This window comes from Phodopus roborovskii, unplaced genomic scaffold (genome assembly GCF_943737965.1).
Source record: "Phodopus roborovskii unplaced genomic scaffold, PHOROB, whole genome shotgun sequence".
Lineage (NCBI taxonomy): Eukaryota > Metazoa > Chordata > Mammalia > Rodentia > Cricetidae > Phodopus > Phodopus roborovskii.
The window spans coordinates 18,975,209-18,988,654 of record NW_026126459.1 but is presented as its reverse complement, the minus strand read 5'-3'; the positions used below and the strand labels follow the sequence as shown (position 1 = coordinate 18,988,654).

The following is a 13,446-nucleotide window of genomic DNA, read 5'->3' as shown; positions in this document are numbered from 1 at the left end:
ATAACTTCTCAAAACAATAAGACTATGGCCACATCCTGGATCTTGACATTTAATCTTTAAAAACATTGTGAAGGAGAAATTACCTAGGTAATTCTCTGTTTTGCCTGATGAATCTTCTTCCCTGGCATGGGCTGGTTAGAAATATATCCAGGAAGGTTCTGGATAAATCTGTTCTTTAACATTTTCCTCATTATTTAAGTAAATATAAATAATGCTTTTTTCTTTTCTTCATACATAGGGAATAATGCAAGATGTGCAATTACTTGTCATGCCCCAGGGGTTCATCGCTCAGTGCCCGGATCTTAACCGGAGTAAGTCTATTAGTCCCTCACTGTATGCTGTGATGAAGCCTGTGCCTCCTGCTTTGTTTTGTTGAGAATGCCAGTCTGAGATTGGAGTTCACACATACTGGCTGTCAGTGCAGGCTTAATCAGATCGAACCCCTTATAAACACAGGTTGATCAATTCCCTGTTTGTAATTCCAGCCTGTCCAACATGCAATGACTTCCATGGACTTGTACAGAAAATCATGGAGCTGCAGGATATTTTATCCAAGACATCAGCCAAGGTAAAAAATGACTCAGAAATACACTGAGAATGTTCCACAATCATATGACTCCCAATAGCTCCTTTTATCACCATAGATTTTCATCTTTGAAACATTACTTATACAATTTACCAGGGCTGAATTGGAATTTTTGCTCAAGGAAAGAGGTTATAATGTTTATTAAGGTTTATAAATATTTAAATCCTAGCCATCTGTAATAACAAATGACTCAGTAAATCAGGAATGGACCAGAACACCTGTTTTATACACTACTGCTGCAAGATCTATCAATGCCTAGTTTCTTATATAATTTCTTACTGTATTATTGTATAGTATTATTCATAATTATTTTATATTATTCATTTATTATTGTTATTCATTATAAGCAAGGATATGGAAAGACAACGTAAAGAATATGAATACCACATTGGACCAAGAACAGTATTAGCTGTTATGCTGTATCTGCAGACTCATTCACTAAAGGCAGAGGCACATACCAAGTTGAATGACATGTTCACCAGATTTTAAACTTTACGTAGTATTGAAGGATTTTCTGAAGGCTTTGTGTTTGTTGTTATTTATATGATGAAATTTTTTTTCTAATTTTTTTACTTGAGTAAACATATTGATGGAGTTGTGGATGGTGTTATTCTGAATTAACCTCAATTTGTGTCTTGCAAATTGCAATTTTTGTTTTAAAGGTAAACTTTTTAAATGTAAAGAGTTGGGAAATTCTTCTTTAAAATTTTGCAGGCTTGATATACATATAATAGTTTGTAATGGCTAAATATATTTATAAAAACTAGTGATGGGCAGAGCCCATTGCTACTACTGTTCATGTAACACAATTAGATGCCTGCTAGAGTGCTCCGTATTTCCAACTAGCTGTAACACTGAGCCCTGTCTTTGCACCATAGTTGTCTAGAGCTGAGCAACGAATGAACAGGCTGGACCAGTGCTATTGTGAGCGGACATGCACCATGAAGGGAACCACCTACCGAGAGTTTGAGTCCTGGACAGATGGCTGTAAGAACTGCACATGCCTGGTATGCCTTCCATTCACAGTCACGGGGGACTCAGATGACCCCACTGTTGAAATATTTATTAAGACAATGTAATCATGAAAATTTCAAGACCTATTTTCTCTAAATGCAACACTAAAATGCCAGCAAACCTGGTCACTTCTGAAGAACTGTGTGTTACATTATTAAAGACACTCTCTAGCTGTAACAGTGGTTTGATTATGGTCTGAGGATGCTATAAAGCTTATCTGACATACATGAAGTTAGCAATTCAAATTAGGTTAGCAAGACTATTCCCAAGGGAGCCTAGCCTATAACCTTTAGCATTTCTGGGGAATTCTCCCCTATAGTTTTATTAATAAATTATAAAGAAACTGAATTAGATAGAGTATTAAATACTATGTCTAGACTGAATAATATAAATAATGGATTTTAAATCATCTTTAATAGTTGGCTAATGTAGAATACACACTATACAGTTTAAATAAATGTGACTTTATTTAACTCTCACTAATAAATTATTTTTAGTGCATTATTTCAAAACCATATTCATGTTTCAAAGAGAGCTTCAGAGTAAGTTTGTTTTTAAACTTTCAAACTACACATGAACTCATCTGTACAAAGCTAGATTTCTGGGAAGGATCCATAGGACTATTTGAGTCAGCTTTTTGAAATGCTCCTCATATTCATCCATTTGATTAAAAAAAAGAATATCTTGCATATAAAGAAGATCCAAAGTCATCTGTATGTGAATGCATGTGTGTATGAGAGATGTGGATGTGTGTGTGCATGTGGCTACCTCTATGCATACACACATGTGTGTTTGCATCTGTGTATGTGTGCATGCACACTTGTGAGCATCTTTCTGCATGTAAACATATATGTGTGCACCTGAGTGGGAGTTTGTCTATGTGCAGTGGGTATGTATGTGTGCACATATGTTCATCTCTATGTAACGTGATTTTTATTCAATATTACAATATAATAATGTTATAACAATAACAGTGTACAATTATAGTGAAATCTTCCAAAATAGGACCAGAAATCTAAGTCAGATTGTAGGGTGTGAGTCCCAGCAGCTATGTAAGTGATTGGTGTGTGAGTAAACTGGCAATAGTGATGTGTTTTAGGATAACCCCAAGCTTGCTGATTCCTTGTGGGCTTGTGTCTTTCTCCACCTCCCTATGGTAGGTGTAGATTTTCTTAGTAAAGATCAGTTGCTGGGCAGCAGTGGAAGCCAACTCAAAGGTTAAAATGCAGCTAGCATTGCTGTGGGTCACCACGTTATATGTATTACTAAAGAGAAGAGTGGCATTTTCTATGAAGAGCTTGAACTCTAGGAATTGCATGTAAAAGCCTTTGAGGAGTATTAAATTCCTACATGGAATTTCTTAAAACGTTGCTTGCTTTTCAGAATGGGACTATCCAGTGTGAGACTTTGGTCTGCCCTGCTCCTGACTGCCCTCCTAAATCAGCTCCAGCATACGTGGATGGCAAGTGCTGTAAGGAATGCAAATGTGAGCATAACTTTGCTGATCGATACTTTCTTTGGAAAAATACAGCTCCGTATGAAAAATATTGTATTGATCTTTTTAAGCTGGACAAGTGAAATTCCTTCCAGAAATGATATATCTTCTATTTTGGTGATCATTTTTTTACTTGCTTCTACTCTAGAAGGACATTTTAATTTTTCTTGGAAGACTATTGTATATAGCAAGAGAAGTAGGAAAGGTACACAAGACACTCTCTGGTGGGCATCTGTCATTTACACTGCTTGGAACAAATTCCTACTGAGTAGATAAAGAGGTGTGTATGCTCACTTTTCCTTGAATCAGTGAAGCCTGTGACTCAGGTTACTTTGGGCAATGGGTGACATATGGCTCTATTACCCAAGTCAGTGGAATCCCCGTACATAGCATCACTCAGTGTGTGCATATGTGGGGTGCTGCCAGGGGTGTCTTCATCTTAATAAAAACCAAAAGAACAACAACAGAGGCACCTGCACCGCAGTGTGGCTGTGTGAGGAGACTTCACTGCCAAAAATCACACTCTATATGAAGTTCATTTCTCAAGTTTAGAAACACTTTTAGAATCCTTTATATCCTTAGAGGGGCTCTAGATCACCCACTCAAGTCCCGGAAATCCATCGATGTGACTTATTTCTGAAAATACTTATTAAAAAGAGCACTTTGTTGTTGTTGTTTCATTTGTTTGCTTGTTCTTTTTTGTACAAAGGAGTCATGTATATGAACATTGACTTTTTCACTAATGTTTTGGATATATGAGCTGGTAAGAATGTGTGGGACTCAGAAGGACAGAATGAAGGTAGGAGACAGAGAGACAAGGAAAGTAAAGAAGCTGTTTTACCTTGGGATTTGTGGGTACAGATTTTCCTTGCCCTTGTGCCCCTGACTCAAGTCTACACTGTGTGCATATACTCCAGCTTGAAGACTTCAGAAGTCACCCATATGCCACTGCTTAATTTTCTCTTGAGCTCATTTCACATGTGCACACTGGACTAGCTAAATAGGTTGAGAGGAGACAGGAAGATGTGGGCACAACATTTTAATCATCATAAAAACAATGCATGCATAATATTCAACATAGAAAATAAAACAGAAAAAGTACATTTTAATTTCCCTCGCCCCCTTAGAGTTTAAGTTCTTGTGTGCTCTACCAAGTGATTTTTCTCATGGCCCCTTATATATGACTGTGTGGGCTTCTGTGCTGAGAATGGTGTCATTATTTCTCTGACCTTCTTTATTAATGAGGGATACTGAGGCCATTCCCATACCAATTAGACATTGCTGCACATTATTACAACGTAAAGTTTGCTGTTATCTTGTTTCTTCCTCTCAAAGCCTATGTGCTGCTTGAGCAGCAATATGATGTCATCCAGACAGGAACTTGATGGACGTTGCTGGATCAAAGCCCGTATAGTACTTTATATGGCCATTTTTTTTATTTTTTTTTTTTAGTGAGGGAGCACTACTACAAAGCAGTGCTGGAGAAGAAGCCTGAGCACAACACTTTTCTGTTCCACTGGGTCATTAAAGGGCAATGGTGCTGTTGTTGCACCCCCATGCCTCCTAGGAACTTTACAAGATAATGTTGATTCGTGGGGCATCTTTTAGCAAGAGGGAACCCACGAAGCCCAGGCATGTTTACTTTATTTGGTAGGATTGTTGTTAGAATGAATCACAGTCCCTCCTGTTCAGCACCTCCTGTTGATGGTAGAGTGTGAATATCCTCAATTCATGCTGTTTGAAGTGAAAGTAGTTTTGCAGAAGACAGCACAGGGTGCTGCCCTTTGATCCGGGGCACTGTGCTGCACCTGCTCAATCACGGTTTATCCTAAAACAACAGAGAGCCCTGAGCTCCCGGCTCTGCAATCTGAATTGCAATTTCTCTTCATTATTAAAATCCTTGAATAAATGTATTTTGTGGGTTTTATTATTTTTCACACCCCATTACATTTTCTCAAAAGACTTTCTCTGTCCATGTAATGACATTGCTTAAATGGGCTAGCACTCTTCAGAAGAGAGCTTTATGTAAATGTCTATAATAATAATTAAATCAAACTGTCTAGTGTGGTACTAAAGGAAAAATGGGATTATTTTTAGGTGATCAGTAAGTTAGTCTTCTCAGTAGTGTGATGCTTTGAAACAAGTGAGAGGATTTCCCATTTGTCCCAAACCAAAGAGCAATAATCTAGACATCATTCATGCCAGATGCAATTTAAGATGGAAGAAAAACACTTAAGCAGAAAATGCAGTTTCTTATCTGCAGTGTTGTTAGGTAATTGTTTTTTAAAATGAGCTTATTTTATTCTCAATAGAGACTGTACAAAATGCCATTTTGAAACAGAATTGGGAAAAATATGACATATGCAATTTTAAGCATCGTTGATAATCATATGCAAAGTAGTAAGTTAGGATGGCATAATAAAGGTAAATGGACACAGAGTACCCACTGGAGACAGACCCTGCACACCTCCATCCTGGTAGCAAGTGCCAGGCAATCAGGTGTACAGGACTCTCCATGGATGTCTGATACACATGTGAGGCTCTGTTTTTCTGTATATAATTACAGTCTGTAAAGTAGTTACAGATCAAGAATTAAATGAGTCTGGCATAAGGGTGGAGCAAGAAGGCTTATAGACAGTTGTGAGCCATCATGTGGGATACTCTCAACTGCTGACCCGGCCTCATTCCTAGGTCTTGAACAATAATTTCTTACATTTTTGTTACACAGGATTTCTTTCTAAACTCTTGTGCAATGACCTACATCTCTTCCTTCTCTCAAATTTTTTGTGCTTTGCTACTCTTGTGCAAAATATATAATAATAGTTTACTCTGGGTGGTTCTGGCAAGATGATGTGTACCGGCTTGTGGTTGAATTAAATTGTTTTCATCCTGATTGTAAACAGCCAGTGCCCACAGACAAGGACATCTGTTTTCTTTATTGCATGCTTTGTAATAATTAAAGGCACAAGAAAACTTAGGGATAAGCTTAAACTCCTTTTCTTCTCTCTGAAAATTCATTAATCCATGCTTATAAAATTGTATTCCTTGCCATTTATGCTTTTAGGATTATTTCAGAGATTTTGATTGTGGAGAAGTTAGGAAACACAGAGAAATATATTGTGCCCAGTGAGACAGAAGGCCTCGAATAGTTTTTCTTTTTTCCTAGTCTATTCAAGCCTACTGAGCTGGCTTCTGGCTTTCATAGTTTATTGTATAATCATTTGTGAGAAAACATAAGCCATGAGCCTTTTGGGGGTCTGAAATGTCATTGTTAGATTTGGAGGCTAATTACTATGCTCAGGAGAAGAGAAATGCAATGGATGACATGTTCTTTTCACACGACCTCATGGATAAACATGCTTTTGAAATGATAAAAGAGTGAACATCCCTGATAAAAATTAGAACATTTCACAGCCACAACAGCATTGCGAATTTCTCATTTATGCCTGTGCATGCAGTCTGCCTTCAGCCTTTCTCAGGCCCTGGATCTCAACAAAGGTCACTTGATTTGTTAGTTGGGAAGGAGAGAAGTTGCCGGCTCTCACAGAACAAGATGGACTTTGTGTGTGTGCACTGATTTATTTAGTGTGTTGACGCCTTCAGACCACAGCTCCTGAACACTGAAGGAGATGGTGTGGGGAAACCATTCACAGAACTTGAACTAGGGTGCAGGAGGAATTACATTAATTGTCTTGGGTAAGTTTTCAGTTTTGGGGCTTCCAAATATAGAATCTTCCTAGAAATAGCAATATGGGATGAAAAAGAAACATTGAGAATCGTATCATTTAATCACATATAAATCTGCATTCTTTTTAGAAATATTTAAAATTAGGTACTTCTTATGAATTTGGCTTTTGTAGGCACTGGGACTACAGTGGTGATCAAAGTCAGATTTTTTTTTGTCTTCCCAGACCTGATAAGCATAATAGGTTGGAGGGAACAAAGGTGCAGTTCAGTACTCTAGGGTTACAGTATTGCTAAAGCACCCAGAACAGATGAAATCTCACTGTACGAAGGTTAACGTATCTCCAAGAAAATGGTGTTCAAGTTGAGATCGATGGACAAGTGGCATTTAACTAATGAAAGGAGAAAGGGGATACTTTTCAGACCAACAATGTTAAAAACTTAGACTTTGTTAAGAAATGTGGCTTCACTTGAGGCTGGGGTGTCTGGGTAAGGGTATCAGGAGAAGGTAGCACTGGAGAGAGAAGGTCAAGTTCTGATGTTTGTTTGTTGTTATCCAGGAGGAACTCACAATAGTGTTACTAGGTAAAATTTTTGGGAAGTGCCTACAGAGACCAGAAAGGGGTGTCAGTTCCTGTAGAACTGGAGTTACAGATGGTTGTGAGCCACTATGTGGGTACTGGGGACTGAACTTGTGTCCACTAGAAGAGCAGCTAATGCTCTCACCCACTGAGCCATCTCTCCTTTTGTGTATACATGCATATATATGTTTATAGCTGTGTGGTAATAATGTGGAGAGTAGAATTTTCTTGGCCAATATGGGTATGATCCAGGGTCTTCCTATACCAAAGATTCAAAAGTGGCCCAAACTCAACCAGAGATGATTTCTCTTGAATTTCTTGTCTCATCAAAGTGAAAAATTAAGGACATAGTAGTGGGCTCAGGCAAAGTGGAGTCAGTACTTTAGTAATAGAAATGCAGAAAAGTGATACATACTTCTGAGAGTAGAGGGTGTTCAAAGAGATGAAAGCCATTGATCTGATTGTCTGGCGTCTTTTAATGGCATTTATGGCAGAAATCAGACAAAGACTGAGGTAATTTTATGAGATTGCTTGGTTCTCTGTGCTGCTATGAGCTGAGCCAATGGAGGGTCGACATATTTCATACATGTTCCCCTGGCCCAACAATAGAGTTGATCATGAGCTGCTTACATGCCACTCTCTCAGGTATGGGTGGTTCCAACCCCACTTTGCTGATCTCTTATTTTATGCCTTATTGGCCAACAACTTTGTCTGATAGCCAGCCTCAGCCAATATTGCTACAGTTAGCATTTCAGGCTGGCTGTTGCCAAACTGTGTTTTCTTTCTCCCAGCTACATGTGTTGTAATTTAAGAAAAGGAGTGCATGAGAGAAAGATGCCAGAGGGGAGTTTTTTTAAATTTATGGAAGGGGATTATAAAAAGGGGAAAGGGGAAGGTGTGACCAGTCTCTGGGGACAGAAGCAGTGGGAGAAAGGAAAGAGAGGCAGCAAGAGAGGCAGGGAGAAAGAGAGAGAGGTTTGTTCCTTCTTGAGCTCTGAGTAGTGAGACTTTTTCTTAGTTTACTGTGTACTATTCCTTTAAATCTGTTATACAATGCTGGCTTGGTTCACGTGTGTCTGGAAGTGTCATTTCTTAATTTTAAAAGCAAGCTTTGCTGGAAATAGCATTTTTTGGATTAGTTATTCACTTTCGGGGTTTAACTGTATCATTTCATGCTTTCCTGGCTTTGACAATACTAGTGAGAGATCCAATGTTGTTCAGGTCCCTTCCAGATTTTAGTGTCATTTCTTTGACCAGAGTCCTCTCCGGTCAAGGCTATTTGGAGTTCTTATTGCCACCTGTGTTTGAATATCTATTTCTTTGTGTAGATTTGGGAACTTCTCTGCCCTAATTTCACTGAATACACATTCTCCATGTCTCTAGTGTACATCTCATCTCCTTCTATCCCATAGCTTATACATTTTGTTTTCTAATCATATGCTATGGTTCTTGTACATCATGGCTATGTTTTCTTACTGTTTCTCTTATTGGTATTTAAATGCAGCATTTCATCTACCTTGGTTTCCATCACTCATGTTCTTTTTTTTTCTAATTGGTCCAATCTTTGGGGATGCTTTCTATTGTTTTGTTCTTGTTTACACTGAGGTTTTCATTCCAATATTTCTGATTTTTTTCAGTCTCAATTTCCTTGCTGAATTTACCTTCTGTGTTGTTGACTTTAATGCATGTTTCTGATTTTCTTATTCTTTTTGTTGACTGTTTTCTTTATGATTCCTGCTCTCCTCTTTAGAGTCATGGTAGAATTCTTCTATTTGTATCCTTTTTTCAGCTTGTTCATCATTTTTACTAGAAAGCTTTTAAACCTTCACCTAACGTTTTCCATGTGAGTGTCTTTGAGCTAGTTAGAGAGTTAGAATCTTTTGACACTTCCCTTTGAACTCATTAGCTAGGGAATTGGGATCTTTTGACATTTTCTCTGTTTTTATAGCTTTGAGCTTATTAGCTGGGGAATAGGAACCTTCTGGAAAATTCCATGTGGATTCATCTTTTCCTGTTTCAATATTTTTGAGCTCATTATTCGGGAAATTAGGGTCTTTTGGGACAGCCATGAATATTTGCTTATTCCACTTCCATATTGTCATTTATACATTTGTTGGTTTGAATTTACATATATGTATATATATATATGTGTGTGTGTGTGTGTGTGTGTGTGTGTGTGTGTACTATATATATATATATAATCAATTACAGCCACTACTGACAATGTAAAATTCTGTGGGATGTGCTATGAAGCCAAGTGTTATTTAGGGTAAGCATGGAAGTAGTAAATGAGCGAGAGAAAGGAAGCAGACCAAAAAAGGTAAGAATCAAGGTAAATGAAAGGCGAAAGAAAGAGAGTGGAAAAGAATGTGGAGATGTGTCTTAGTCAGGGCTACCATTGTTGCAATTAAGCACCATGACCAAAAGCAAGTTGGGGAGGGGAGGGTTTATTCTGCTTACTCTTCAATATCATTGCTCATCAGTGATGAAGTCAGGATAGGAACTCAAATACAACTCAAATACTATAGGCAGTAGCTGATGTTGATGTCATGGAGGGGCGCTGTACTCTCTTGCTCTACATGACTTGCTCAGCCAGAATTCTTACAGATCTCAGAACCCACAGCCCAGGGATGACACCACCCACCATGTTTTGGGCCCTTGTCTATCAGTCACTAGTTAAGAAAATGCCCTACAAGCTTTTCTTAGAGGCATTTTCTTAATTGGAGTTCCCTTTATCATTCTAGACTGTGTGAAGCTGACATAAAACTATCTAGCAGAAGATGAAAAAAAAAAAAAAAGAGCTTAGAACCATGAAATCAAATTTTCTCTACAGTGAAACATTTTGAAGAGAAAATTGAATAAATGCAGTAAAGAGAATTTAAAAACAAAAAACAAAACAAAACAAAAAACCAAAAAAAACGTATTCCTTAGATGCTAATAGTTCTTTACGGCATTGAGGCTTCCCGGATTCTCCTCTTGCACATTCACATTCCTGTTGACAACCCTGCTCTGGTCTTGTGTGGGAAGCCATACTGGTGAGACTTCATGGGTGTAAGCGTCTCTGATATTTTAGGAGAAACAGTCTCACAGCAAACTTCTTGTCCCTTTGGCTCCTAAATCTCTCTGTCACTTCCTCTGCAATGATCTTTGAGCTTTAGGTGCAGTAGTTGTGTTGTAGATGTACCATTTAAGATTGAACTCTACAAGTCCACATTTTAATCAGGTGTGATTTCTCTAATGGTCTCCATCTATAGCAAAGAGAACGCTGCTTTCGTTACTTTTCTACTGCTGTAACAAAACACTGTGACCAAGGAGATTTATAAAAGAAAGCACTTAATTTGGAGCTTGCTTACCGTTTCAGAGGGTGAGTCCATGAACAACATGGCAGGAACATGGCAGCAGGCAGGCAAGAATGGTGACGGAGGAGGAGCTGAGGGTTTATATGTTGAGGAAATAGTCCACCCCAGTAACACCCATTCTCCAACAAGGCCACACCTCCTAATCCTTCTCAAACAGTTACCCCAACTTGGGACAAAGTAGTCAAATAGATGAGCCTATTGGGGACATTCTCCTTCAAACCACCACAAGACTGAATACTGTGAACAGGATGAATAGTCTTACCCAGAGAAGAGCACACCAATTTGTTATCAAATACCAGATGGTCATCACTAAGAACATTGTAACGAGTACGGGTTTTTCCTCCCGCCGCCAGGTCTAGTCCTGCTGCTGCGCCAGCCCCAAATAATACACAGAGACTCTGTATTTGATACTATGCTGTTGGCCCAGTTACTTGTTTCTTATCGGCTAGCTTATTAACCCATTTTTGTTGATCTATGTATTTCTCTTACCGGGAGCCAGCAGCTATACAAACTGAGCAGATTGTTTTTATATTTTTATATATATACACACACACACACACACACACACACACACACACACACACACACACACGTAAAAATAGTTAATGAAAAAAAAAGGTCATGGATTTGAAGGAGAACAAGAAGAAATATATGGGAAGATTTGGAAGGAGGAAAAGGAATGGAGAAAAGATGTAATTATAATTTCAAAATTGATTTTAATGGTTCTAAAAGCAGATTATATTGTTAAAAGCCATTAAGTTAAATTCAAAATACAACTAAATGAAAGAGAGGAGGGGAGAAAAATGGAAACAGAGAACTCTGGGGTGAGGTGGATGGAAGGGAAGAAAAAAGAAGATATGGAAAAGGGGAAAGCATTGCCCCGAATGGGAAAAATGCATAAACAAAATTAGAAGATTATGCAGAGGGGACTAACAAGTACAAACATAAAATTAAAAAAAAATACAATGCTGTGAAAAATCTTGTTAGATATGGGGAAATTGCCATCTTCACCAGCTGGTGGCTGCTAGCTAGAGCAGGGAACGTGGGGTGGTGGTGGTTGAACTGTGAACTACCATCTTCCTCAGTTGCTATGTCTTGACAGGGGCTGTCTTCCTTATTTGTGTATTTTGGATCTTAGCAGCCACAGAGGTTTGGATTCTCTCGGTGGGGCAGAATCGCACATGCTCTAGTCTTTGCAGGCCTTGCCTCTTGGCTTGGCTGTTTTATCCAAGATGTTTTGAGCATAGTAAACAACTACTGCACTGTGATCTGTACAGGCTTGCGGCTGTCATTCCTACTCTCAAGGCTTTTGTAGTTTTAATCTCCCTGATGGAGAGATGATGCTACGAGTATTATAGACTTCTTAGATCTTCAGAGTTCCTAGGCTCTGTAGCAGTGAAGGAAAGAGTATGGTTCCAGAACTTGATTTACCCACTGGCCTTAGCCTCAGATATATTGAACTCCAGGATCATGCTCTGTTGATGAAATAGCTTCTTGGCCAATGTGTGCTGGGCTATCTATATATTCTTCTCAGCCTTGGCTAACTTGCTACCACCTGCATTCTTCAGCCTGTCAGGTTCTGGATCTGCTTGTCACACTTCTGGGTATTGCCTTACTCAGGGCAGGGGATGCAACAAACCAAGCTTGGGCTCTTGGACCTGGGGACATACTATAATCTACTGTAATTTTAGGCCCCTAGGTTGCTTAGGTTTTAGCAATAATGTTTCTCTCTAGTGCACCCACCACTACCCTAGTGTCACACAGCATGTCAGAGTGAAACTCCTATTACAGGAAGTACCATCTTACCAAATGCACACATTAGTTTGAGGCAATGAGGGCTGTGAGCACCTTAAAGGTAGGGTGTCCTGACTTTCATCTGAGCAACCTTTAAGAAGCCACTTTTGTGACTCTCTCTACTACATGGAGCTACATGGATGACACAGGCTGTGTGTAGAGATGGGGCATATCCAGAGTTGCTGGGGTGTAAGATTTAGCTTGCCCTAGTTTATTTGTTTCTGCTTTCATTTTCAAGTTTTTTTCAACTTCTTTTGTAGATTTCTGAAGCATTCCATTTGTTTCTTCCTTTTGTATAAAACGTGTTTTATCCTACTCTAATTCTCAGAGATAGTTTCTAGTTTACCGTCTTTCCTGGAAGTGGGGAACTCTGATGCAGGGGATGGAAATTGATAATATTTAAATCTTAACACAATATCTATCAGTATTGAAATGTATGAGAGAGGCTGAGAATAAGGGAAGCATTAACTAATGGGTACACGTGGTGTACAGAGAATGGGGTTCCTAGCGTAATTGAGAGTTTTACCTTGCCCGGTGTGGCACCCCCTAGTCAATCATATGAAGGGAGCAGTGGGCAGACACAGGTGAAAGCTAAATGTGTAAATCTGATGGAAAGGATACTGAAGTGTTTAAATGCATATGAAGGCATGTGTTTTCTGTGAAGTCTGAGGAATTCCACCAGAGGGGAGGCACAGGCACAGGTGAGTAGAGATGAGCTGAAGGCAACTTATGAAATAGAGTCTTGAAGACACATGGAAGATTTCTATCCAGAAGCTGCATTGCTATCAATATTATTATGCTAACTCTTTGGTGAGTTAAAGGTAGATGGTAATGTAGATTAACTTACCTTTGATTGGAGTTTTGCTTATGATGTTTGGGAAAGAAACACAATGAAACATAGAGGATTATGGATATTTAAATTGGACAGAGAAG

At 38.8% G+C, this 13,446-nt stretch overlaps 1 protein-coding gene across 2 annotated transcripts in view; it reads left to right on the top strand.

Annotated features, from left to right (window-relative positions):
• Nell2 (neural EGFL like 2) overlaps window positions 1-13,446 on the top strand; it is a 260,369-nt gene that overhangs the window by 76,951 nt on the left and 169,972 nt on the right. For both annotated transcript variants that reach the window (XM_051189737.1, XM_051189735.1), the window contains exons 7-10: window positions 239-311; window positions 486-568; window positions 1,465-1,593; window positions 2,984-3,086. In XM_051189737.1, the coding sequence (XP_051045694.1) occupies window positions 239-311; window positions 486-568; window positions 1,465-1,593; window positions 2,984-3,086 (388 nt within the window). The remainder of the gene's footprint in view (window positions 1-238; window positions 312-485; window positions 569-1,464; window positions 1,594-2,983; window positions 3,087-13,446) is intronic.